Here is a 24,178-nt window from a genome sequence, read left to right on the forward strand (position 1 = left end):
TAGGATGTTGAGAAGAAAACACAAGTTGTTTAGGAATATTTATAATACAATATTACTTACATAAAAAGTAAAACCCAGAGCCCAATACTCTGTATTATTTATGGATAAATAAGTATTTAATAAAAATATAAAAACAAGGAATTGAGTTTGTGAATACCTCTGGGAAAACAAAAAGGAGAATCAGAGCCAGGAAGGGTATAGTATCAGAAATGTTTCAACTTTATTTCTAGTTTTATTTCTTTAATGAAAAAGGATATAAAGTAAACATAAAATGGTAGATTATACTGAGTCTATGTGGAGAATATGTGGATATGTCATATTATTTTATTTAAGTTTGAAATGCTTTATAACTTTTTAAGTTTTCCATGAAAATATTTCATCAATCATGAAAAGGTCCTGACCCAATACAAATCGCTTCAAATTCACCACATTCACAAATGTAGTTTGCCTTCCTTCATCTTTTACTAAACATCATTTTAAACCACATGCTAGATATTATCTGAGGATTAGTGTCAGAAGAAATGTAAATAGTAGCAATATTCTACGAGAAAAGTAGCAAGGATTGAATAAAGATGCCATGGAGATCAAGAAAGGTCCAAATGGCATGAAATTGAAAAGAGGTTCCTAAAGGTTAGTCAAATGCTCAAAAGACATTCTTGATATTAAGTGAAAAGCCAAAGAGGTCACTATCAAAAAAAAAAAAAAAAGGTATGGAAAATTCCTAGTAAAATTTTAATTTGGAGGTTCTTAGAGAATATGATATAGAGCATATGTCAACAATATGACTTATTATTAAGACTACAATAAATATCCAAGTTTTCCCCCAGAAGTGAACATTTTAACTACTAATATCCCAAGAAACTCCCATAGCAACATACCTGGAGAAGGAGTCTTTCAAAAGCCAGAAAGTTGTCCCATTTGGCAGTCTGTGGGTGTTTCAGAGTTTGAACTGTGGCCAGCCCAAGCTGTAGGAGCCCACAGTGACTCACTAAAGCTTTGAGGTTGTTCTTGAAGAGATGAATATAGGACAGGAGCTGCCCCGGAGTGACTCTCCCTGGAGAAACAATAATTTATCAATGGTGAAGTCATGAGAAGAATGTCATCAGTAATACTACTGCCTTACTGGGCAGAACTTCAGAGTTGACGGCGAGCTTTCCTAAGCCTTTGTGATTCTTAAAACAACATGGTGACAACAGCAAATTTGAAACTATTACCTACATTGTACAAGTAAAGACGCAGATGTTAAGCCATCTAGCCAAGGCCATATTGCTAGTAGAGTTTATCCTGTAATTCTACAATGCCCTATAAATAAGTTCTCAAATAAAGTTACACCAGTAAGTATTGGTGAGCTCAAAATAGGGTGCCTCTCCAAGACTGAGGACATAACAATCGAAGAAGCAAAAAGGCAAAATTTCTAATGGTGCGCGTGTGTACAGAAAGTCGGAGGAGAAATCTGTTATGACTGGAGCTAAAACCTTATCACTGGTATCAGTAGGTTCATGACAATATTCATGAAGATAAAAGCTGGCTGTTACATGAAATAAAAACCTATGGAGAACTGGAGTGGCAACAAACAAACAAACAAACAAACCTGGAAGACAAGGCATCAGAAGAAAATGTTTGGCATCATTTTTACTAGGGTGGTTGCCTTGACCTAGACCCAGAGCCCCATCTCATAAACGACTAGAGATTGTAAGAAAAACAAAACAAAATGCCTATTGAAGATTCACTCCTTCAGAGCCTCTAGCTCCAACTTTTGCCTATAGCAGTCCTTCAAGTGTTTTAACATTCTCCAGGGTCTCAGACTGCATTCCTGCCATTCATCGGTACTGTGGAAGAAACTCCTGAACACCAGATTCTCTCCAATGGACAAGAAGGCAGCAACGGGGCCGAACTTAGATGCAAGTCAGGTAAATCTTTCCTGCACATCTTATTCTGTCAGTGCTGGGTTTGATTTAATCATAGAACTGTGTCTTAATGGTAGAAAGCAACTACCATCAGAAATTTTGTCTAAAACAGCATATTAACTAGTAAATTTTTAAAAAACCTCTTGGTATGAGAAATAATAATACTGTCATTGCATGTTTTTTTATTCATCATTTTCGTGAAAACCCAGTGTGTGAAATTTGAATAAACAAACTTTTGTGTTTTAAGTCTTGCATTCCCAGAAATCAGCATAACATTTCCCTCTTCTTCAGTCATTTTTCTAGTATAATAAAGGCACAGTACATTAAAATATTTAGATACAGTATGTCCTGCTAAAACTTAATTGTTCACACACAATTGGCAAACGGAATAATTTCAGCATTACACAAAAGTCACATCTGTTCATTTGTCATTTTTTCTCATTATTTTAACATTTTGTGCCACCTAATAGCAGCAGCTGAACACTGCAAGCCATAAGACGAAACAAGTCATGATACCCAGTGTGCACGCATTTCTAGCTCCTTCTCTGGGCTCTGCCTGGCCATGTGCCCCTGTCTTGGAAGTGCTTCCTGTTCTCCTAATCTTCAGCACAACTAAACAGCCTCTCCTCCTCTTTACATCTCCTTCCAGTAAGCTACCTTCAACTCTCTGGTTCACATAGAGTCCTGTATATGTTGTAATATTTCTCTTTGTATAGAAATTTAGCATATCTTTTTATCTATGCTAGTATTTTATCAAGATTCCTACTGGTTTTGTCAGTGCTCGGATTATTAATTTGCAAAGACTTTTGAATGGGCCTCTGCTAATGGTATTTTTTTTTTATCATGAATCCTGATTCCCAGTATGTGATTCTGCAAAACAACTTTTCCAGGAATGTACACACATTATAGCAAAAACACCCACAACAATACATAAAGGTAACAGCTCTACTAAAATGAAACCAGAGGTCAGTGGGCAGGTCCATCAGAGAAAAATTCAACAGTTAACATGAGACAGCCTGAATCTCGTGTGTGAAAGATGGTTTAGGAGATTTGTAAATAACATACAAAAGGCTCAGAGAGTAGACTGAACAAATAGGTCTATATCCCTTCCTTACTCCATCAGAATGCCAGAAAAAAATAAAAAGGGATAGAAACACACAACAAAGAGACTGTAAGATAGTCTATATGCAGACAAAAGATTTCAAACATTTTGCCCCCATCTGTTGGTTATTTTTGTAACCTACATTATATACTAAAACTTTCTTTTTTGTTCTGTCAACTACAGATGGTAGCCTCCAGCTTTCCATGTTCTAAAAAGAGGACATTAGTCAACCCCCCCTTACACTTCCCTTTACTTATTTCCCCTTTCCATCTTTCAAATCACCAATACTTATATTTGTACCTTGTCACGATGACAGGCATTTATATTTTTTTCTGCAGCCATAACATAGTCTTATGTGCTCTTTCTATGGTTTCATTAGAAAAGTTCAAAATCAATCGATAGTGCTTACATCATTATAAACTAACTACTAATGACAGAGCCAAATTATGTGCTATGATTACATTTCCTTATGCATATAATACTCTGCTCCTAAAATGCTCTATGGCATATTTTTTTCTTCCATTCTTCCTTTTCCCCTCCCTCCCTCCCTCCCTCCCTTCCTTCCTTCCTTCCTTCCTCTCTCTCTCTCTGTCTCTCTCTGTTCTGATAAGGCATTATCTGCCTTCACCGAAGGTTTAACGTTTTCTAACCTCAAATACACTCCCTTACCTTTGGAGTCTGTGGGGTTTTTTTCCTTCCTGAATACTGTCAAACCCTTCATGGTCCCATTCCAACATGGGCAGACTGTTTTCTAGGCCTTTCTGCACAGCCAGCAGCCTGGAACTGCTTTTATTGCTCTCCTCTGTTGGAACTGTTTCATTAAATCCTTGATTTTTCTTTCTTGGTATACTGCCTTGTTTTGCTGGACATCCTCAAGTAACTTCCTCAGAAAGGAAACTTTGAAGAAAGCAGAGTTTTTGTGTCCCTGAAAAGGCATTTTCTTGCCCTCAGGGTTTCATAATAGTTTGTCTGGGTCTGCAATTCTAGGTTGCCAATAATGTGCTGTTCACTACATCCTGGTTTTCATGGTTGCTAATAAAGAATGTGTGCCAATCTCATTCCTGTTCCTTTGTAGGTGAGATTCTTTTTTTCCATTTGGGGGCCCCCAGGCTCTTATTCTCTTGTACTCTAAGAACTCACAGTGATTATGTCTAGTTTAGAAGTCTTTTATTCTTTCCACTTTCTTCTCAGGAGGCCTATTCAGTTTGACTTTCTTCACATCTGGGAAAGTCTCATTCTTCCTTTGCTAATTTCTTATACTCTGCTGTCTCTTTCTTTCTGAAACTTCAAATATCGTTCTTAGACCCCCTAGATTGGTTCTCTATATCTTTTATCTTTTCTATCAACTTTTCAATGTCCTGTTCTTTCTATATTTTAGGGGAGTTTCGTGACTTATGTTTAACCTTTGGCTAAATTTTGTTTGGATACGTACCATACAATTCACCCTTAAAATATACAATTCAGCAGTTCTTGGCAGAATTGTACGGCCATCACCACTATATACTTAGAGAGCATTCTCATCACCCCAAGAGAAAGCCCATACCCAAATTCCCTTAGTTATGAAAAAGATATTGCTACAAATCCATATCAATCAGAAGATGACCTGAATGAAATTTTCCACTGGGAGACATAACTGTACTTAGTTATAACTGAGAAACAGCATAAATGAGAATATTCAAGTAATGATAACTGTAAGTGAACTCTAACTTTATAAATATATATATATATATATATATATATAGTCATTTTTATCTATTTTTATACTATTGTCATGTTTATCATATTGAAAAAATTTTAGCTAAAATATAAATTCCTGGAAGGTAAAAGAGGGTTGGAAGTGTACTAAATGATGGAGCAAAACAAACAATAAAAATAAACCTCCTAACCTCAGCCACCCATAAAAGGCTTTGCCATGAAAAGGTAGGGCAACAAAGAGGGAGCCACCTCCCTAGAAGATATCAGCAACTCCAGGCTCAGGAGCACCAGGTAAAACTGGTGGAAAATGAGGAGTATAACATAAGGTAAAGCATACAAATATTAAGTATACAGTTCAATTGATATTTACGTATATATCTACCATGTAACCACCACTCAGATCAAGGTATGGAATATGTTCAACACTCTAGAAGATTCCTTTGTATACCTATCCAGTCAGTAATCCCACAAAGGTAGACCATTACTTCTGCCTCTACCAGCACAGATCTTTTTTTTTTAACTGCCTTTGAACTTCATATAAATGAAATTACACATATGTACTCTTTTGTGTCTAGCTTTTGTTCAACATTATCCAGAATCTCAATCTTTTTTTTTTTAATGTGCTTTATTGCTCTAAATTATTGTACTGGGTTTTTTTCATCTATTCTGCTTTGATTGTTTTTTCATCTATTCTGCTTATATTTTACAGTTTGGAGCCATTATAAATAATGATGCTATGAACATTCTAACATATGTTAGACGTAAGCACTCATTGGTGGATGTAAGCACTCATTTCTATTGGCTATATGCCCATGTGTTTGCTGGGTGGGTGTATATTTAGCTTTCGTTGAAACAGTTTTCTAGGGATGTAGAAATATCTTCACACATTTTAAATTTAACAATTTAATTGGGGCTCCTGGGTGGCTGAAGCGTCCATTGGTGGCTCGTTGATTAAGCGTCCATCTTCAGCTCAGGTCATGATCTCACAGTTCACAAGTTCAAGCCCCGCGCTGGGCTCTGTCTGGGCTGACAGCTCAGAGCCTGGAGCCTGCTTCAGATTCTGTGTCTCCCTCTCTCTGCCCCTCCCCTACTCATGCCCACTCTCTCTCTTTCTCTCTCTCTCTCAAAAATAAAATAAAAAATAAACATTAAAATTTTTTTAATTAAAAAATTTAATAATTTTACATAATTTTTAAAGTGTACATGTAATGTTTAAAATAAGGCACAACTGTATGACTAAGTTTCCTTCTGGTATTTTAATGGTGGGTAGCCAAAACACTAATAAGAATGAGAGAAAAGAGGGGTGCTTGGGTGGCTCAGTTGGTTAAGCCTCTGACCTCGGCTCAGGTCATGATCTTGCCGTTCATGGGTTGGAGCCCTGCTTCAGACTCTGTGCTGACAGCCAGAGCCTGGAGCCTGCTTTAGATTCTGTGTCTCCCTCTCTCTCTCTCTGCTCCTCCTCTGCTCACTCTCTGTCTCTCAAAAGTAAATAAACGTTAAAAAAAAAACTTTTTTTAAAGAATGAGAGAAAAGAATCACAAGGGACACTATATTGCCATATGATTAGTATGCCTCTTTATTTTATTTTTCTCATAATATTTTTCATATTTATTTACTTACTTTCTTACCCATGTTACATAGAAAAAGGCTTGGAAAGCAAGAAAGTAATTTAGGAACAAAGATTATGTTGAAGAGCACAATTGTGGGGAGGGAGGGTGTACCTTCACTTTTTAGTTCATGTACATTATGATTTGAATTTTCGAGAAGCAGGTGCTGGTATTACTTTTTAAATAGCCTCTTAATTCTGAAATAAAATCACGTATGCCTCAGGTAAAATAAACAGATATGTATTTTTGTCTGGGAAATTTGAGTTTATCACTATCACTGATTTATACAATGGATGAAGCATTGACTTTCAAGGGATAAAGAAACAGAAGAGTAAAAATAACTGCCAGCTTCCCACCTCTGTTGCGGTCAAAGGGCAAAGAAATATGGTCAGCATCCAGGTGGAGAGATTAGTCAGAAATGAGAAACAAACTTCACGATCGTGATGACCATTAGACGCTGAAACAAGTTATTAAAGAAGGGAGAGGGAAGACATTATAAATCTTCTCCCGTAAGGATCTGAAGGGCAGTATATACAGCCATCTGTATAGTGAAACCTGGATAAAGTCCAGCTGGAAATTGATGTCCATTTTTATCACACTATATATACTGAAGGTTTCCTGGGCTATCCTTTAGATCGCGTATGTTTCTTGTTACACAAATTTTGAGCTCTATGGCACTACAAAGATAGAGTAAGAAACTAATGTGAAAAGAGCATTTTAATTAGGCAAATCAATTTAATCAAATCATTCCAAAATTTAGAATTTTATTGCAAGATATGTTTTCAAGATGGTGTGGAATAAAGCATAACTGCTGTGGGACCAGGGGTCACAAATAGGAAATAAACAGCTTTCCCCAAAAGTTACACAAAACAGTGAAATATAAAACCACCAGAAACATTTACGGTTTGGTTTTCCTTGGAAATGCAGCCTTTCTGAGGCTAACTTAAACACTGCATCAACATTTATAAACTCAGCAGAAAGCATGGAAGGGAACAGATAGACTACCCCTGTTTCCTAGAGGGCAGTATTCTAGGCCGCCAGGGAAGGAGCATTTCCTTGGTGGGTCTACCCCCACTTGGAAAGGAATTTCTGCTCTCAGGGGAGCCTCTATGGAAAGAAACTCCCATCTTGTAGCCATGAGCCTTCTCATCATATCATTCTCGGGTTTTTAAACTCCTAGCCCTTATTCTCTTGTTGAGGATCCCTTATGTGAAGAAAACATAAAAATAAGGAAGAAGAGGAAGAGAAGGAGGAAGAAGATGAAGAGGCAAAGGAAGGAAAAAGAAGAGAAAAAAGATGCACCAATTTAAGTTAAAAATATAGGGCCAGAGGGTAGATGCTTGAAGAAGGGACATTAAAAATTCAGATTCCCATTTTGCAAATGAGGGACACCGAGAAACAGAGGCAAATCAAGTTACATGAGGTGTAATAGGGAAGCATTTGTTTAATGACCTAAAAGCTTTCAGGCATTATTTTTAATTCAATGAAAACTTTCTGTCCATTTCTCTAAGATTCTCTATTTCCTTCATACCCTTAAACAGAGGTATTGTTTAGGGTTCTGCCCTCCACCCTTCTTCTCAACCATTCTACCTTCTCTCTCTAGTTGGTCAACCTTTTATTTCCTTTAGAAATTTACTACTTAGGCTTCGAGATAATCACTAGGTAACTAAATCCCAAATCTCAACTTTTGCTTCTGGAAACCATTACTCTAGCCACACATTTTCCAACCGAAATGATCAGGGAACAAATCCTTCAGACAGAATAATTCCACCTCTACATTGGGTAGAATACTCTTCATACGCAGTTACATAACCATTGGTCATTACGTTTATAATGTGTCTTACATGCCCAGGAGACAATAAATAATTCCATCATATGCCCTTCTTTGACAGAATACTTTGAATTTCATAAATGCTATGTTTCATATAAATCATCTAATTATCAGATAAGCAGATAATCTGCTAACCCCCCATCTTGCAGACAGAAAAACAGACTCAGAAAAGTTAAATGACTTATTTGAAGACAAAACAATATTTTTTAAAATTTTTTAATGCTTTTTTATTTATTTTTTGAAGGAGAGAGAGAGACACAGCATGAGCGAGGGAGGAGCAGAGAGAGAGGGAGACACAGAATTTGAAACAGGCTCCAGGCTCTGTGCTGCCTGCACATAGCCCGACATGGGGCTCGAACTCACAAACCGTGAGATCATGACCTGTGCCAAAGTCGGACGCTCAACCGACTGAGCCACCCAGGCGCCCCAACAAAACAATATTTTATACATTTCTTATTCCCTACAAAGACTTAATATATAATATGAGCAGATAACAAATATCTTTTAAATGAATAAACATGATTGTCTATTACCTGTAGATCTGGATAATATCTAGAAAAAAATTTCAATGAGCTTTCTTTCCTTGTATTTTGACACCCAGCTATGATTCCAATGATCTCTAGAAAACTGTGCCAATCTGGGGCGCCTGGGTGGCGCAGTCGGTTAAGCGTCCGACTTCAGCCAGGTCACGATCTCGCGGTCCGTGAGTTCGAGCCCCGCGTCGGGCTCTGGGCTGATGGCTCGGAGCCTGGAGCCTGTTTCCGATTCTGTGTCTCCCTCTCTCTCTGCCCCTCGCCCGTTCATGCTCTGTCTCTCTCTGTCCCAAAAATAAATAAACGTTGAAAAAAAAAATTTTTTTTAAAAAAATAAAAAAAAAAGAAAACTGTGCCAATCTTGTACCCCAGGAAATATGGAATTTTTTCATATTATGGTTATCAAAGGTGTTCCACAGACCTCTGGGTCCCTGAGACACTATCGGGTAGCCGAAAAAGTCAGTTATTTTAATAATAATACTAAGATGCTCCTTGTTTTGTTACTGTGCAGTGTTTACACATGGTACAAAAACAATGGTAGGTGAAAGTGCTGGGGCCTTAGCACCAACACAGGCAGTGGTGCCAAAATACACAAGCGGTCAGTCTCACTTCAGAATGGTCACGAGAAAACTAGAGGTCCCTTGTATCAAATCTCAACCCTCAAGAAAACATCAATATCCTGTGTAAAGAGATGGGAAATATACGACAAGCACTTCTCGTACCAACTGTAATACAGTGAATGACTGGAGGAAAAGCACTGCTGTGATTACTTGAGTTGCCACTGTTTTCATGCCACATAATTCTTATGGAGGAAACAACCGAGAAACTCTGGTTCTTTGTACATTTTCCCAAAAAATGAATGAAGTGAGCCTGTCACTTCCAGGAAAATGACAGTTGTCTTGTCAATGACAAAGGTCAAGTTTTCATATGAAAATTACAATTCTGGAATACTTGCATCTGCCCCTATATCTCTACACTCCAAATAATTAAACATTTTCTAATGATATCAGTGGGGAAAGCAACAAGTATGTTTTTTTATATTATATAATATGTGTCAATATCTGGAAGATATGCATAATTTACAGAACAAGTATTTTCCCAGTTGTATGTGGTATAAAATAATGCATGTGTAAAAGATCCATTTAATGTGCAAGAGAGATCAGTGGGTTTAAATGTAACAGGATGGAAAATTCCATGATCTGGTATCATACTCCACAATGTCATTAAATCTAAGAAACTGCCTCTTGTAAAGTTGGTGTCAAAGAAGAATATCTTCAATTTTCTGAAAAGGTATTAAAATAGTCCTCCTTTTTCCAACTATGTATCTTTGTAAGGCCATTTTATTTTTAAACATTTCATCCAAAATACTATATCATAACAGGTTAACTGAAGAAGCAAATATGACAATGCAGCTGTCTTCCATTAAACCAGACCTCACAGGTATGCAAAAATGTAAAGCAGTGCTACTCTACATTATTTTGTTTTAGAAAACAGTTATTTCTCATAAAAATGTGACTCATGTTTACATATAAGAGGTTTATCATATTTTTATACTAATAAATAAATATTTTAAAAAGTCGTCCCTGCTTGAATTTCTAATGCAATGTTTTCTCCTTTCAAAGAGACAACAGATATAATCCACATAAACAAAAGCTTGTGGGGTCCTAGACAATTTTTAAGAATTTAAAGTGGTTCTGAGACCAAAAGTTTTGAGAACTAATGCTCTAATCAATGTTACTCTCAGAATCCACTCCTAAAACTAATATAGCATTATATGTTAACTAAAAATTAAATAATTTTTTAAAAATGAATGTAAAGGACTTCCTGAGACCAAAAGTTTGAGAACTAATGTTCTAAATCAATGTCACTCCTGGACTCCACAAGAGAGTGATAGAAAAAGCAATCCATTAAATAAATACATAATAAACATCAACTGAACTAACAGAATTAATTCAAAAATGTACTTTATTAAGGGGCACCTGGGTGGCTCAGTCGGGTAAGCATCTGACTTGGGCTCAGGTCATGATCTCACTGTTTGTGAGTTCAAGCCCCATGTCGGGCTCTGTGCTGACAGCTCAGAGCCTGGGGCCTGCTTTGGATTCTGTGTCTCCCTCTCTCTCTGCTCCTCCCTCACTCACACTCTGTCTCTGTCTCTCAAAAATAAATAAACATTTTTGAAAAATTTTTAAAATGTACTTATTAATTTCATGAACATTTATTGGGTATAGAGTAAGTTCAAGGTCTTGGTTTGGTGTGGAGAATACCAAGAAGCATAGATAAGAGTTCTCAGGTCCAACTAGTCAGGGTTTGCTAGTAACTGCTGCAATAACAATATGAACAAAAACAGTACTGACAGGGATATAAGATGTTGTGTATTAGAGAGGATGGAAGGGGATGAGAGAGATGATGGGAAAAGTGTTTGATGAGAATTTTAAAAGCCAGGAGACTGAATGGGTGTTTCAGTTTGGGTGGGGGAAGGGGAAAGAAGTAGGGTAAGGCTTTGAGATCAGTTGCAATCATTAACTGAGTATCTATGTACAAGGTACAACAGGGGATACAAAAATATATAGTCTTCTAGGAAACTAGAAGTAAGGAACAGAAGGTACAAAACAACTACCAGAAAGAGGAAGATAATCAGAAGAGCAGAGTGACAAAGGGAAAAGAACCCGAGGGAGAAGACATGATTAGATGCACACAGACATCAAGAGGAACAAGAACTATCAGAAAGGAAATCGGCAAATAGAAACATTCATGCAGAGGCGCCTGGGTGGTTCAGTCGGTTAAGCATCCGACTTCAGCTCAGGTCATGATCTCACAGTTCATGAGTTCAAGCCCTACATCGGGCTCTCTGCTGTCAGTGCTGAACCGACTTCGGATCCTTTGTCCCCCCGTCCCTGCCCCTCTCCCTCTCATGTATGCTTGCTCTCTCTCAAAAATAAATAAATACTTAAAGAAAAAAAGAAATACCAATGCATGTAAGTGAAGACAGAAATAGTCATTGTCCCTCTGTTACTCATCCACACTCATTAAGCAATCCATTCACAAGTCCTAAGCCACCTGCTATGTGCCAAGCTCAAGAGCCAGGGAAGAATATGACACGGACACTCCCTACAAAGGTTTCAGGTCCACACATCTAACTGCAACGCACTGTGGTAAGTGCAACAAGAAAAAGAGCTGTGGGTCCTCAGAAGCCACGGAAATCAATTCAGCCTGCCGAGGAAGGGTTTAGGAAGAAGAGCAGAAGGAGATTAAATATGGTTTTGCAGAGCAAGTGACTTCTATATTAGATCATGAAAAATAAGATGGACTTTGACAAGAAAGATACTCTGTGTGAGCGCGTGTGCACGCACACACGTGCACTGGAAGGTGAGTGGTTCTATTAGTCAAGCTCCTGGCAGGAAGGACGGCACCCTCGAACAGGAGAAATAAGGCAAGAATGCAGGCTAAGGAAGATCAAAAATATCAAGGAAACCAATGAGGGAAGAGTAAAGGGACATAACCAACCCTCACCTCAACCACACTGTCCTCTCACCCGCTCAAACTCCCACCCGCGACTGCACATGCGAGGTAGAGGACAGGAAAGGCTGCTGAGGCGGTCCAAAATGGTAAGCCCCCCAGAAGCATGGTTCAGAAGCGTGAAATGGATCTGCAGGGACAATCAAAGGAGAATATTTCAGGCAAAGCTAAGAAAGACCTGGCTCTGCAGAGGTTCCTGCTGGAATATGGGGAGAAGGGAGGGAAGGCAATGGGAAATGATGGGGGAAGCATCCAGCCAGAAGGCAGAAGAATTTTATAATCTGCATGGTAAGGAGTCTGAACACTATCTTGAAGCAAAGGGTTTTAAGCACAGGAACCACACACTCGTCTCTGTGTTTGTAGCTTGGTAGCCGCTCCCCTCCCGCTCTCCTCCCACTCCCCTCTCGCTCCCCTCTCGCTCTCCTCCTGCCCCCAGTAGTTTGAGTCCTCTATCTCACAAGAAGCCTGATACAGAAGTCAACAGACCCAGGCTTGTATCCTGGATTACTTGCTGTAAAAGTATATAAGTCCGGGCCCAGAAAGGCAGAAAACAGAGCAGTTATCTGAACAGAGAAAATTTAACATACAAATTGTTAGCTGTGTAACTGAAAGGATAAAAAGAGAACTCGGGCACCTGGGTGGCTCAGTCAGTTGAGTGTTTGATTCCTGATTTCATCTCAGGTCATGAGCCCAGTGTTATAGGATCGAGCCCTGCGTCTGCCTGCTTGAGATTCTCCACCACCACCGCCCGGCCTGTCTCTCTCTGTCTCTCTCTCTCTCCCTCTGCCCCTCTCCCCAACTCGTGCTCTCTAAAATACAATACAATACAATACAATCTCCAAGGTATCGTAGTCATAGCAGTTGTTGGAAGCAGATACCACTACTGGGCAGAGGGAACAAAGGGAAGAGGCTGGAATTATCAAAACTTAGAAACCAGGACCCTCTGCAGTAAAACTCAGTCCTCTGAGAACGGGGCTCTCCTCAACTGGACTGGCACCTCGGAGGAGTGCCCAGGCTCCTAAATGGCACCCGGGCTCATAAAGCTGCTTCTGCATGTGATGGCAGAACTGCAGAGTAGACTCGGCTGCTACCACAGGAAGACCCTGCCGGTGCAGGGGTGAAGTCGAGCTGGCATGACCCTGACAAGTAGCAGGAAAATCCACAGGAAGCAGAGAGGAAGGGACCAGAGGGACATCCCCTCTGGCTTTGCTGTCTCTCTCTAGCAGGGAGCCAGCGGGAAGAGCAGAAGGAGGTCTGCAGAGTCCCAGCCTTCGTTAGCGTTACAGAGTGGAGGGGTGAGTTTACATCTGAGAGACAGCCAATCAACAACTGGCACAGTAATCCTGGAAAAGAAACTGCATCTTTTTGGGCTTGGCGTTCCTTGCCTGTGAAATGGGAGTAAAATAAAAAGTACCAAATTCGTAAGATTATTGAAAGGATTACATGAAACAAATTATGTAAAACTCTGTTAGGGTACCTGAAATAAAGTAGTGATTCAATAGAAACCAACTCACTTCCTCATTCCCCAAATTGTGGTAACAGCTTCTATATGAAGACAAGGATGTGTGAGAGTTAATAATCAGTGTGTGTGTCCTATGAGGCATCCAGATTTTCTCATCTTTTATAAATTACCATATATCACATGGTATGAGGGTCTTATTTGGGTTTTAACCTATCCTTTGTGCAGTCTGACAATTTCACACACACACACACACACACACACACACACACACACACACACCAGCTGTGCATGTTCCCTTTAATTCCAGATAAAATTCTCCAAGATGAAGGTAAAAGATATAAACGTGATCAAAACATAGTTGTTATCCAGTCAGAACTGGATGAACTCCAGTACCAATAAAGGAAGCAGAGTATTCTCAACGATGGTGAAAAAAGTGTATTTGAGTAAAATTTTCTCAAGGCAGTTTTATTATGCGGTAAAAGAGGGACATGATAGTGTGGCATTGGTGGGAACCAAAAACCATCAATCTCATTTGGAGCTTTATTAGGAGACGTCTAGTGTCCAAACAGAGGTAAAGACCAAGACATCTGTGTTCAGCTCTGGACATCACATTGTAGGAGGGACGTTAGCAAACCAGGGCTCTGTCTGGGGCTTGGAACTGGAGCAATTGCGATGGTAAAGGTGGGAAAGGCCTGTCTTCTCACAAATGGTTGAAAGAACTCACCCCACTTCATAATGAGTATATGGACCAGACACTACTGTGCTCCAGGACCAGGAGAGCAATTGATTGATTGATTGATTAATTGATTAAGAAGTAGCTCAATATAACGGACCATACCCACACTGTCATCTGGAAACGTAGCTCAAGAGAGTTTTCTATAAAAGTGACCACAGAAGCTTGGAAGTCCCAAATACGAGCAAGGTGATTTGGGGGAGTGAACAGAGTTCAATGGATTCATAACTAAGCTGAACATGGGAAAACTATTTAGAATTCTGCACGAAGAAAGAATGCATTATCAAAAGGCAGACACTCAGCATAAAGACTAGAAAAGGACTAGTGAACTGGAAAGAATGAGTAAGCATATTTCCCAGAAAGAAAGGGGAAAATCATCTAACTGGGTTTGTTTGCTTTGATTTCCCTCTCATCAAACAACCTTCTTCTGTTAGGTTCCCGTGTAGATTCACTCACTCAGACTTCAGCTTCTACAGCTGAAGCACACAGCACTGCTTCGGTCAGAACCTTCACTCTGCTCATGGCTTTCTTCCTCCTTCCATATTCTAGGAAATAGATATTTTCCCTATGTTTATGGACATAGAAATTGACGGTTGGCTCTTTGGTAGCAGAACCAGACATAACTGACTTCGCACCCCATCACAGTCACAGAACAGGCACACGCACAAGGTAGCGGTGAGTCTAGCAGTGAATGCTGCAAAGAAGTCCAGAAGAATGAGGACTGAGGAAACCTCCTTATGGTTAGTGGTCTGGAAGACTTTTTCACAAGGAAGTGTCAGAAACCAGATGGCACTACATTAATAAGCAAGAAAACGATGAAAACACAGAGGCATCAAGCATAGAATACTTTCTCGTGAAATCTGACCGCAAAAGAAAACACGATGTTCTAGAGATCTGTTTTCCTTCAGCTCCAATGTGATCTTCCTGCCCCCTGTTAAACACTGGGGAGGACGTCCACTCTGCAGAGAGCAAGAGTGCAAACTGGTGAAGGTCCTCCAACCACAGACGTATTCCAGAGAAACCGAGTCTCTGTTTAAAATGCAAAATGTAGAAACGGAGACAGCCTTATTCTGGTCATTTCTTCTGGAAATGGTCATTTCGTATCCAAACAAATGGGTTTCTTAGAGTCTATTTCTTCTGTACTTTCAGGATACGTTTTTCATTTTGAAAATGCAATTCAGTTTACGATGTTTCAAAAATCACTTTTCTGGGACACATTTATTTAGCTAACTGACAACTTAATAAGATTTTGGAAAGACGGCATATGTTTATATGTGAAATGATAAAATGAATTTTTTCTTTGTTTTAGCAACTAAGCGTTTTTTTCCTTTAACAGAAAGATGTTTCTTTCTGTCGGTGTTTATAATGTTTTAACATGAACTTACCTTGTACTGAGAAATTTTACATTTAAGATCTGAGGTTTCAATCATAGGATCCCTCTCAGTGAATTTAAATATGAGAGACTCCTCAATCTAGAATTAAAATTTCTGTTTAATGTTTCAAAAGTACTAGAAGCTTCTATTACAGAAAAATGTATACTTTGGTAGAATTTACAGTAGGGAGTGGGAGAAGAGTACATAGTTTAAAGCATATTTCATAGTTTTAAATGATGCTGGAAAAAGCATTGCAGCCATCTAAGACACCAGACCCTGATTTTTTTTTATGATAAGCTAAATGATAAGGAATTTTGAAATACCAATGTTTTATTACGTTTAAGCTCCAGATCTTTTCCTTACTGTTCATGGTTATCTATCCGTTGGTATATGAAAATGAGACTCAGCACAAATTCTGACTAGTTGATATGAAGCAGAAATGGGGAGTCACACTGTTAAGCTTTTACCAAATTATAGTTGGCACATGAATAAAGTGTGGTTTGGGCCAATCTTTTCGGTCCTTGTTACAACCAAAATTTGCTAACAATTATCTATTTCTTTCCTTCTTTTTTTCTGGAATTTTGGGACAATGCAAATCATTTCATCTGAGGCTTATGGGTGTTTTTTGTGGGTTTTTTGTTTGTTTGTTTGGTCAACCAAAAACTGAAACATTTAAATTTTAATTCCTTATGGGGTTACCTGTCTTTTTAAAACATTTATTTCTGTCTTTGATTATTTTTAAAAGATATAGTCCTCTAGAAAAGTGTGTTGATCTTTCAAGAGTCCTATATTGCACAATAAAAATTGATTTATGCTCTGTGATAGCATTGTAAGGTTACATCACCGAACTGCAATATAAATGAACCTTATCACCAAGACCTTTGTGCAATCCTACTTTTCTTGATTCACAATATGAATTTGTTCCTGTTTCAACATTCTCATGGATAAGGAACTCCAAAAAGTAAATACACTTGTTATTAATGTGTATCTAGAACTGTGGAAAGAAGGAAGGAAGGAAGGAAGGAAGGAAGGAAGGAAGGAAGGAAGGAAGGAAGGAAGGAAAGAGACGATGAGAGGGAGGAAGGAAGCAGAAAGGAGGGAGGAAAATTAATAGTTAAATTCAAAGTCTCAAGGTAGCACCTTGTTTCTGTTCCAAAATAACACATAGAGTTTGGCATTGGTTATATGGAAATAGGATGATTTTATAAATAAAAAACATATCCTCTCATCTCAGAATATCTGACGTGAATTCTCCTAACCTTTCTCAGATATATGGCCTTAAGCAACTTAGTTTTTCTCTATTCCAGTTTCCTTATCCGAAAATGGGATACTGATGGTCCCCATCTGGCAGAATTACTGTGAGGATTAAATAAGATTAACACAGGGAAAGAGATAAAAACCTGACTCAATAAACACTAGTTACCTTCATTTTTCTATCATCATTATGTTCCAAAAAGCCCTCATATGGAGTCACCTAACACACTCAGAATCATGATTTTTTTTCTTATTATGATCCTGTACCTTTTTTCCTTTTAGTTTCATCCACATTCTTTCACTTGCAAAATTTTGTTCTTCTATTTCAACTTGGTAGTTTGATTTTTGTACTCATAAATAATCAAGAACTTGGATTATGAATCTCAGCAAAGAAAAATTTTCCTACCCAATAAAATGTACTAATATTAATTGAATACCTAAAAGCAGATTACAAGAGAAAAACATTATTTTTTTTAATTTTTAAAAAAGGTTTATTTATTTATTTTTGAGAGAGACAGAGCACAAGCGAGGGAGGGGATAGAGAGAGAGAGAGAGAGGGAGAGAGAGAGAGAAACAGAATCCGAGATAGGCTCCAGGCTCTGAGCTATCAGCACACAGCCCAAAGCAGGGCTTGAACTCAAGAACCACGAGATCATGACCTGCGTCTAAGTCGGAAGCTTCATCAACTGAGTTATCCAGGTGTCCCAAGAAAAACATTATTTTTAAAAATAGCGAAAGAAACTTTTGCAAGTTTCCAAAATTAAATTCTACCTATTAACCAGATTCAATATCCGTTTTAAATATTTCCATATTGGGGCGCCTGGGTGGCGCAGTCGGTTAAGCGTCCGACTTCAGCCAGGTCACGATCTCGCGGTCCGTGAGTTCGAGCCCCGCGTCGGGCTCTGTGCTGATGGCTCGGAGCCTGGAGCCTGTTTCCGATTCTGTGTCTCCCTCTCTCTCTGCCCCTCCCCCGTTCATGCTCTGTCTCTCTCTGTCCCAAAAATAAATAAACGTTGAAAAAAAAAATTAAAAAAAAAATAAATATTTCCATATTAATAAAATTATTTAATTTAAAAAATAAGTAAAACATCAAATTCATTTTTTAAGATCGATCAAAACACAAGTTCTCTGACTTTTTAATCAAAAGGAAAAAGCCATTTTAAACGCAAATTTGGGGCGCCTCGGTGGCTCAGTCAGTTGAGCGCCTGACTTTGGCTCAGGTCATGATCTCAGGGTTGGTGAGTTTGAGGCCCACATCTGGCTCACTGCTGTCAGCACAGAGCCTGCTTCAGATCCTCTGTCTCCCTCTCTCTGCTCCTCCCCTGCTCAGCACAGTAGTTCAGTCATTAATTGAAAACCCATAAAAGACCCTTTCTTCATCCACAGTAAGGGAGTTGGGGGGGTTAGGGGAGGAGGAGGAATGGAATAGAATGGAGGGGAGGAGGTCCAGACCAATTTTGACAGCCCCAGATCTAGTAAAGAAACTAGAAGAATTAGTCTTTGTAAGCAAGGACTCTCCTGGAGTTCCCAAAGTTGAGTCTAAAACAGGAGGGGTCATTGCTGAGCCCTGAGGGCAGTGTGTCCATATTCCTTCCCTACTCTTTCAACCGTTTACAAATGCCTTGAATGCTCTCGTCGGGAAGCCACGCTGGCTAGGCTGGCCCGCAGTTCAGAGCAAGCTTCAATCCACTTCCTGGAGCCTGTGGCTCCTGCCCTCAGAGAACAGGAAGCGCTTACCCATACTCATCTTGATTGGCAGGTTTTCTCTGCTTGCTGCTTCCACTAGATGTCTCCGCACTTCCATCACTGCCTCTTTGTGCTTGGTGCTCAGTAAGGCTTCCCACAAGGCTTTGGCGGCCGCGTCCCTGCAGTGAAACCACACAAGAGCTTTAGAGTAAATTTCTGCTGGATAATGAAAAGAGTTGAAAACAAAATAACTTCTTAAATATCTCTTCCGAGCACGAATATAGTCTTTCCTACTGATAGGCTTTAAGTATTAAGACGAAATAAAGCATATCTAATCCATTTTAATCAGCACAAAATATTGAGAAATGAAGGACATAATAAAATCAAGCCCCCACCTCCCCCCAAAAAAGTGGGGAAGCAAAGCTACATTGTGCTGAGAAGTGTGAGAAAAACATATGGTAAGTTGTTTGAGGTTTGCGTTTAAAAATATTTCAGAGTGTAATTCAACATTGCTAGAGTAACATATATATGATTTGTAAGCCAAAGTTAAAGGCATGTCTCAAAATGATTTCTCGGTGATTAGAAACATGTCAGTTTGAGATAGCATACTTGCCAGGGGAACACAAAGCAATCAGCAATGAGAATCAGTGTTCAAAAACTACTCAGTAGAATTCCCAATGAATGGGTTTCCTACTGAATGAAAATCAGGAATTAGGCGAAGTAACCATGGCCTTAAGTAGCCCACTTTGGGCCTTAGGTTCTAAGGCTGGTACTTCTGCAGCCTTTACAATTAACCATTGATACAGCACGAAGCACTGCATTATGCAGGGTCTCATCTGGGCTCACTTTACCAACAGCCCTCTGTCTCACCCACCACGCCACCTCCAAATTATAAATGAGTACAGTGTTCTTTCCGGAAGATCTCTGCATGTAGCCAAGTATACACATTTGTAGTAACGTTCTATAAACTGAGTCTAAAAAAACAAAGATGACTCCTGTCCCTTTCTAAGGGCATTTTTCCTCCAGTTAAAGCCCCACTCACCCTTCCTACGGTCCAGTTAGCAACAGTTTGAAAATGAATGTATTTTTTATAGTTTGGTTTTATGACATTAATTTAGCTTTAAAGTTATACTTAATAGGGTATGTCTTTCAAGTTTGAATTTCATTTGGAATAATGGAATGATGTGTTTCAGCACTGACTTTAAAACCTGGCACACAATAATCTTTCATTAAATAGTACTGTTTTTATTACTATGTATTCTTTTCTGAGTGAACCACCATCACTGTTCAACATATTCTCCTTGTTTTGCTCTGATCGAAACTGTCATCGTTATAACTCAGCATCCAATATTCTAAGTTCAATTTAAATTTGCCTGTAGGGGCGCCTGGGTGGCGCCGTCGGTTAAGCGTCCGACTTCAGCCAGGTCACGATCTCGCGGTCCGTGAGTTCGAGCCCCGCGTCGGGCTCTGTGCTGATGGCTCGGAGCCTGGAGCCTGTTTCCGATTCTGTGTCTCCCTCTCTCTCTGCCCCTCCCCCGTTCATGCTCTGTCTCTCTCTGTCCCAAAAATAAATAAACGTTGAAAAAAAATTAAAAAAAAAAAAAAGAATAAAGCACCATACAAATTTGGTTTTTATTGTTCTGAAGAAAAAGCTGTCATTTTAAAAAGCATGAATAAATGTATTGTCTGTTACAAACTTTTCATTAACATAATAATCTTGTTGTGACTTATATACTCTTGGTTTGGTATGCGGAAACAACAAATGTCCTAAAAATGCATGCTCCTTCTGTCTCAGTTCACAGCTAATAGAAAATCTGTGTGATTGTTTCCAGATTATAAATGTACTGGAATGTCTTTAACAGTGCAGAAATCATAACCACCTGTTAAGGAAACAAACAAACAAAAAAATTCCAGGATAAAACATTGTTTAATTCCAGGATAAATACAAGCTTTATAGTGCTCGGAATAAAAGACCAATCTCCAACAGATATATAATCAAAGCTTCATCTCTTTCCAGCGAATAATCTACTTCATCATTTCATCCTTCATTGTGAGGTGCTTTCATTCAGCACTGCAACAGGCCCATGAAACCTCTTGCAACATGGAATAGAACTGATGGGGATTACAGAGGGCACTTGTCATGATGGGCACTGGGTCATTAAAATAGAAACTTAAAAAAAAATCCTGCAGAATTGGAAAACAGTATTGAAATACCAATGTCCAATAAATAAATAAAGACCATAATAGAAGTGGAGGAAAAAATGGACCAGAACATAACCCCAAAACTGTTTAACCATCATATAAAATAAGTACAGGTAATTGAATTTCATCTCAGCACAGGTAAACATTTTTCATTCCTATCTCTACCAGCTCATTACTCATAATACCATAATCAACACAAACTTATTCATATTTTTTCACAGCAAACAATAAAGCATAGGAAAGGTAGAAAATCTGCGTGATTGTTTCCAGAATATAAATGTACGCTAAATTGGGAAAACTTAATAGAATTATAGTCTTATTTTATTCCTCACTAGTTTTGCTTTCAGTTGTGGTTCAGGTGGAAAGTCAATTTGTGTTGCTCGTACTATTTACCATCTGAACTCCCATATAACTCCCATCTTCCCTGACACCTTAGAAATACAGAACAGTGTTGAAGTGTTAATGGGGACACAACTCTGAGGAGAGCAGGACATATGATAGTTCCTTCCACAGGAGGGGTTAGGGGCCACCATCTGTTTAGGGGTAGAAAAGATTTATTTTAAAGTTGCGTTTGCACAGCAAGCACACACTTTTTACTTAGAATAAGGATGAGGTAGGTTTTCTCATAAAGCTAAGTTATTTGACCTAAAGTGTTTTCAATATTGTAAGATAAATAATCGTGTGTGTGTGTGTGTGTGTGTGTGTGTGTGTGTTGTGTAGCAAAACTAGAAGATCTCACCTAATAAAGAGTAGGAAGCCCTATGTTGTTGTTTAATTTTTCTGTTCCATGAAATGCAAAAATCTGGAAACCACTTCACAAAGCTCAATACCTAAGGAACAGAGTAATATGCAATCTTCAGGTTTTCTTCTAGATTTCGGCAGCCAAAATCACACTGTTAGAAAAGGAGATAGGAATTTGGAGTAAAAACCCAAAATGAAGGGATTACAAGTACAACGTGTCTGGAACGTACCCCAAAAGGAACAGCCATCATGGAAATAATTTAGCCAAAAAATACTAATAGATGCTAAAGCCACTGGGGCAATGTTTGATGAGGAAAAGCATATTCACATAATCTCAAAATGTCTCCTTCACTCAAGTGATCAAAGTTATCACCATGAGTAGACAAGGTTAAATTATGTGCCACCTGATAGGATGCAATGAAGAGAACACAGTACCACTTGTTTGATATTCTTGTCAAAAGCATATAATCTGAATCTACTCATGAGGAAACATGAGGCAAATATGAACTGAGGGACATTCTACAAGATGACTAGCCTGTATTCTTCAAAAGTATCAAGGTCATGAATCTCAAAGGAAGACTAAGAAACTGTCATAGATTAAGAGATGAAAGAGATATGACAAATAAATATAATGTGTGATTCTGAGCAATATCCCTTTGCTTTTGTAAAGGATATGGAGATAAGTGGCCAAACTTGTGTATCAGATAGTGGTAGTGTATCAATATTAATTTTGTGAGAGTGATACATTGGAATATATCCCTTTGAAGGATATACATGTTAAAGTATTAGGAAATGATGGGTATAGGCAAATTATTCTCAAATGGTTCAAGGAGGAAAAAAGTTTCTTGTACTATTCTTGTAACTTTTTTGGATGCTTGAAATTACTGGAAATAAACTTAAGTTATTGATCAATTCAAAGAAAAATTTCAAGCAGCTTTAAAAGTTCAATAAATGAGGGGCGCCTGGGTGGCTCAGTCACTTAAGTGTCCAACTTCAGCTCAGGTCACCGTCTCGCAGTTTGAGAGTTAGAGACCCCTGTCAGGCTCTGTGCTGACAGCTCAGAGCCTGGAGCCTGCTTCGGATTCTGTGTCTCCCTCTCTCTCTGCCCCTCCCCCACTCACACTCTGTCCCTTTCTGTCTCTCAAAAAAAATAAAATAAATATTAAAAAAAATGTTCACTAAATGAATAGGGTGCTCTCCAAATAAGAAAGTTTGGAAACACTAAGTAAATGAAAGGAGAAAGCTCAGCAATACCAAGCACCTAAATGCTCACAACCCTTATCCTAAATTAAAAATTACGCTGGGAGATGCTGAAACAATTTAAATTCAAAATGCTCAGGGTAATCTTTGTATCAAATATATGCTCCAAGGACCTGTGGCTTCTTGCATGTGAAGCCTAACATTTTTTTAAAGCATGGGAATCCTTGAAACAAAGAAAATCCTAAATAATAAGCAAAGCCAAACTCTGGATTGGGAAAGCCCTCAGAGACTACGTTGCGTTCCTCAGAGCAAAGGAGAAATTTAGTCACAGACTAGGGGTGGGTATGAACGGATTTTGGCTGCATTCTGAAAATCCCTTTGCTCATCCCACAATTAATATGGTTCATAAAACAATTATCCAAACTTAATTCTAATATTGGAAAAGCCATAATTGGAATAGTTATGCAATAGTACTCAGTGATAAAGTCCCAGAAGAAGAAAAGAAAAAGTTAAGCATAATTCTGGCAGAAAAAGAAAAGTGATGACAGCCGAGCACCTGGGTGGTTCAATGCGTCAAGCAACCAACTCCTGATTTTGGCTCAAGTCATGATCTCTTGGCTGTGAGATGGAGCCCCAGGTTGGGTTCCATTCTGGGCATGGAGCCCACCTAAGATTCTCTCTTTGCCTCTCCCTCTGCTCCTCCCCTGCTCATGCACACATGCACATGCACAACTGCACACATGCTCTCTCTCTCTCAAAAAAAAAAAAAAAAAGCAACAGCCTTCTGTAAATAAAGTACAAATATGGAGGCAGCTTTTAATGTGGGGGAAAAAAAAATAAAGATGAGTTCTGTAATGAGAATCTGACCTCAAAATACAGAGTACTCTTATTGGTTCTATAACCTTCAACAAGGTAACTAACTTCTATGAGCCTCAGTTTTGCCCCTTCTAACATAAAAATGATACTCACTTTAAGGATTGGGTGATTACATCAAGTACATAAGTAAGGTAGCTAATCCTTAATGCATACTAAGCCGTTATGAAGTATTCTTTGCTCTTTCACAGAAGAGCAAAATATCTAAGTTATAAAAAAAATAAAGAGACATCTAAATTTGGGGGTCAGTGTTTCTGCCAAAGAATATTATTTCATAATCATTTAGAAAAATGGAAAAAATAATACTTGACAAACTGAGTCATTAAGAAAACTAAATAGTCTAGGGGCACCTGGCTGGCTCAGTCAGAAGAGGGTGCGACTCTTGATCTCAGGATGATGAGTTCAAGTCCCATGTTAGGTATAGAAATTACTTAAAATTAATTAATGAATGGGAATGCAAGCT

At 38.7% G+C, this 24,178-nt stretch overlaps 1 protein-coding gene across 1 annotated transcript in view; it reads right to left on the reverse strand.

Moving 5' to 3' along the window:
- SCFD2 (sec1 family domain containing 2) overlaps positions 1 to 24,178 on the reverse strand; it is a 390,123-nt gene that overhangs the window by 324,816 nt on the left and 41,129 nt on the right. The window contains exons 3-4 of the mRNA XM_047090699.1: positions 18,751 to 18,878; positions 879 to 1,054 (exon numbers count right to left, since the gene is read on the reverse strand). Coding sequence (XP_046946655.1) covers positions 879 to 1,054; positions 18,751 to 18,878 — 304 coding nt within the window. The remainder of the gene's footprint in view (positions 1 to 878; positions 1,055 to 18,750; positions 18,879 to 24,178) is intronic.

This window comes from Lynx rufus, unplaced genomic scaffold, assembly GCF_022079265.1.
Source record: "Lynx rufus isolate CCGP_SWC_20201006 ecotype Redwood Valley unplaced genomic scaffold, mLynRuf1.p SCAF_3, whole genome shotgun sequence".
Classification (NCBI taxonomy): domain Eukaryota; kingdom Metazoa; phylum Chordata; class Mammalia; order Carnivora; family Felidae; genus Lynx; species Lynx rufus.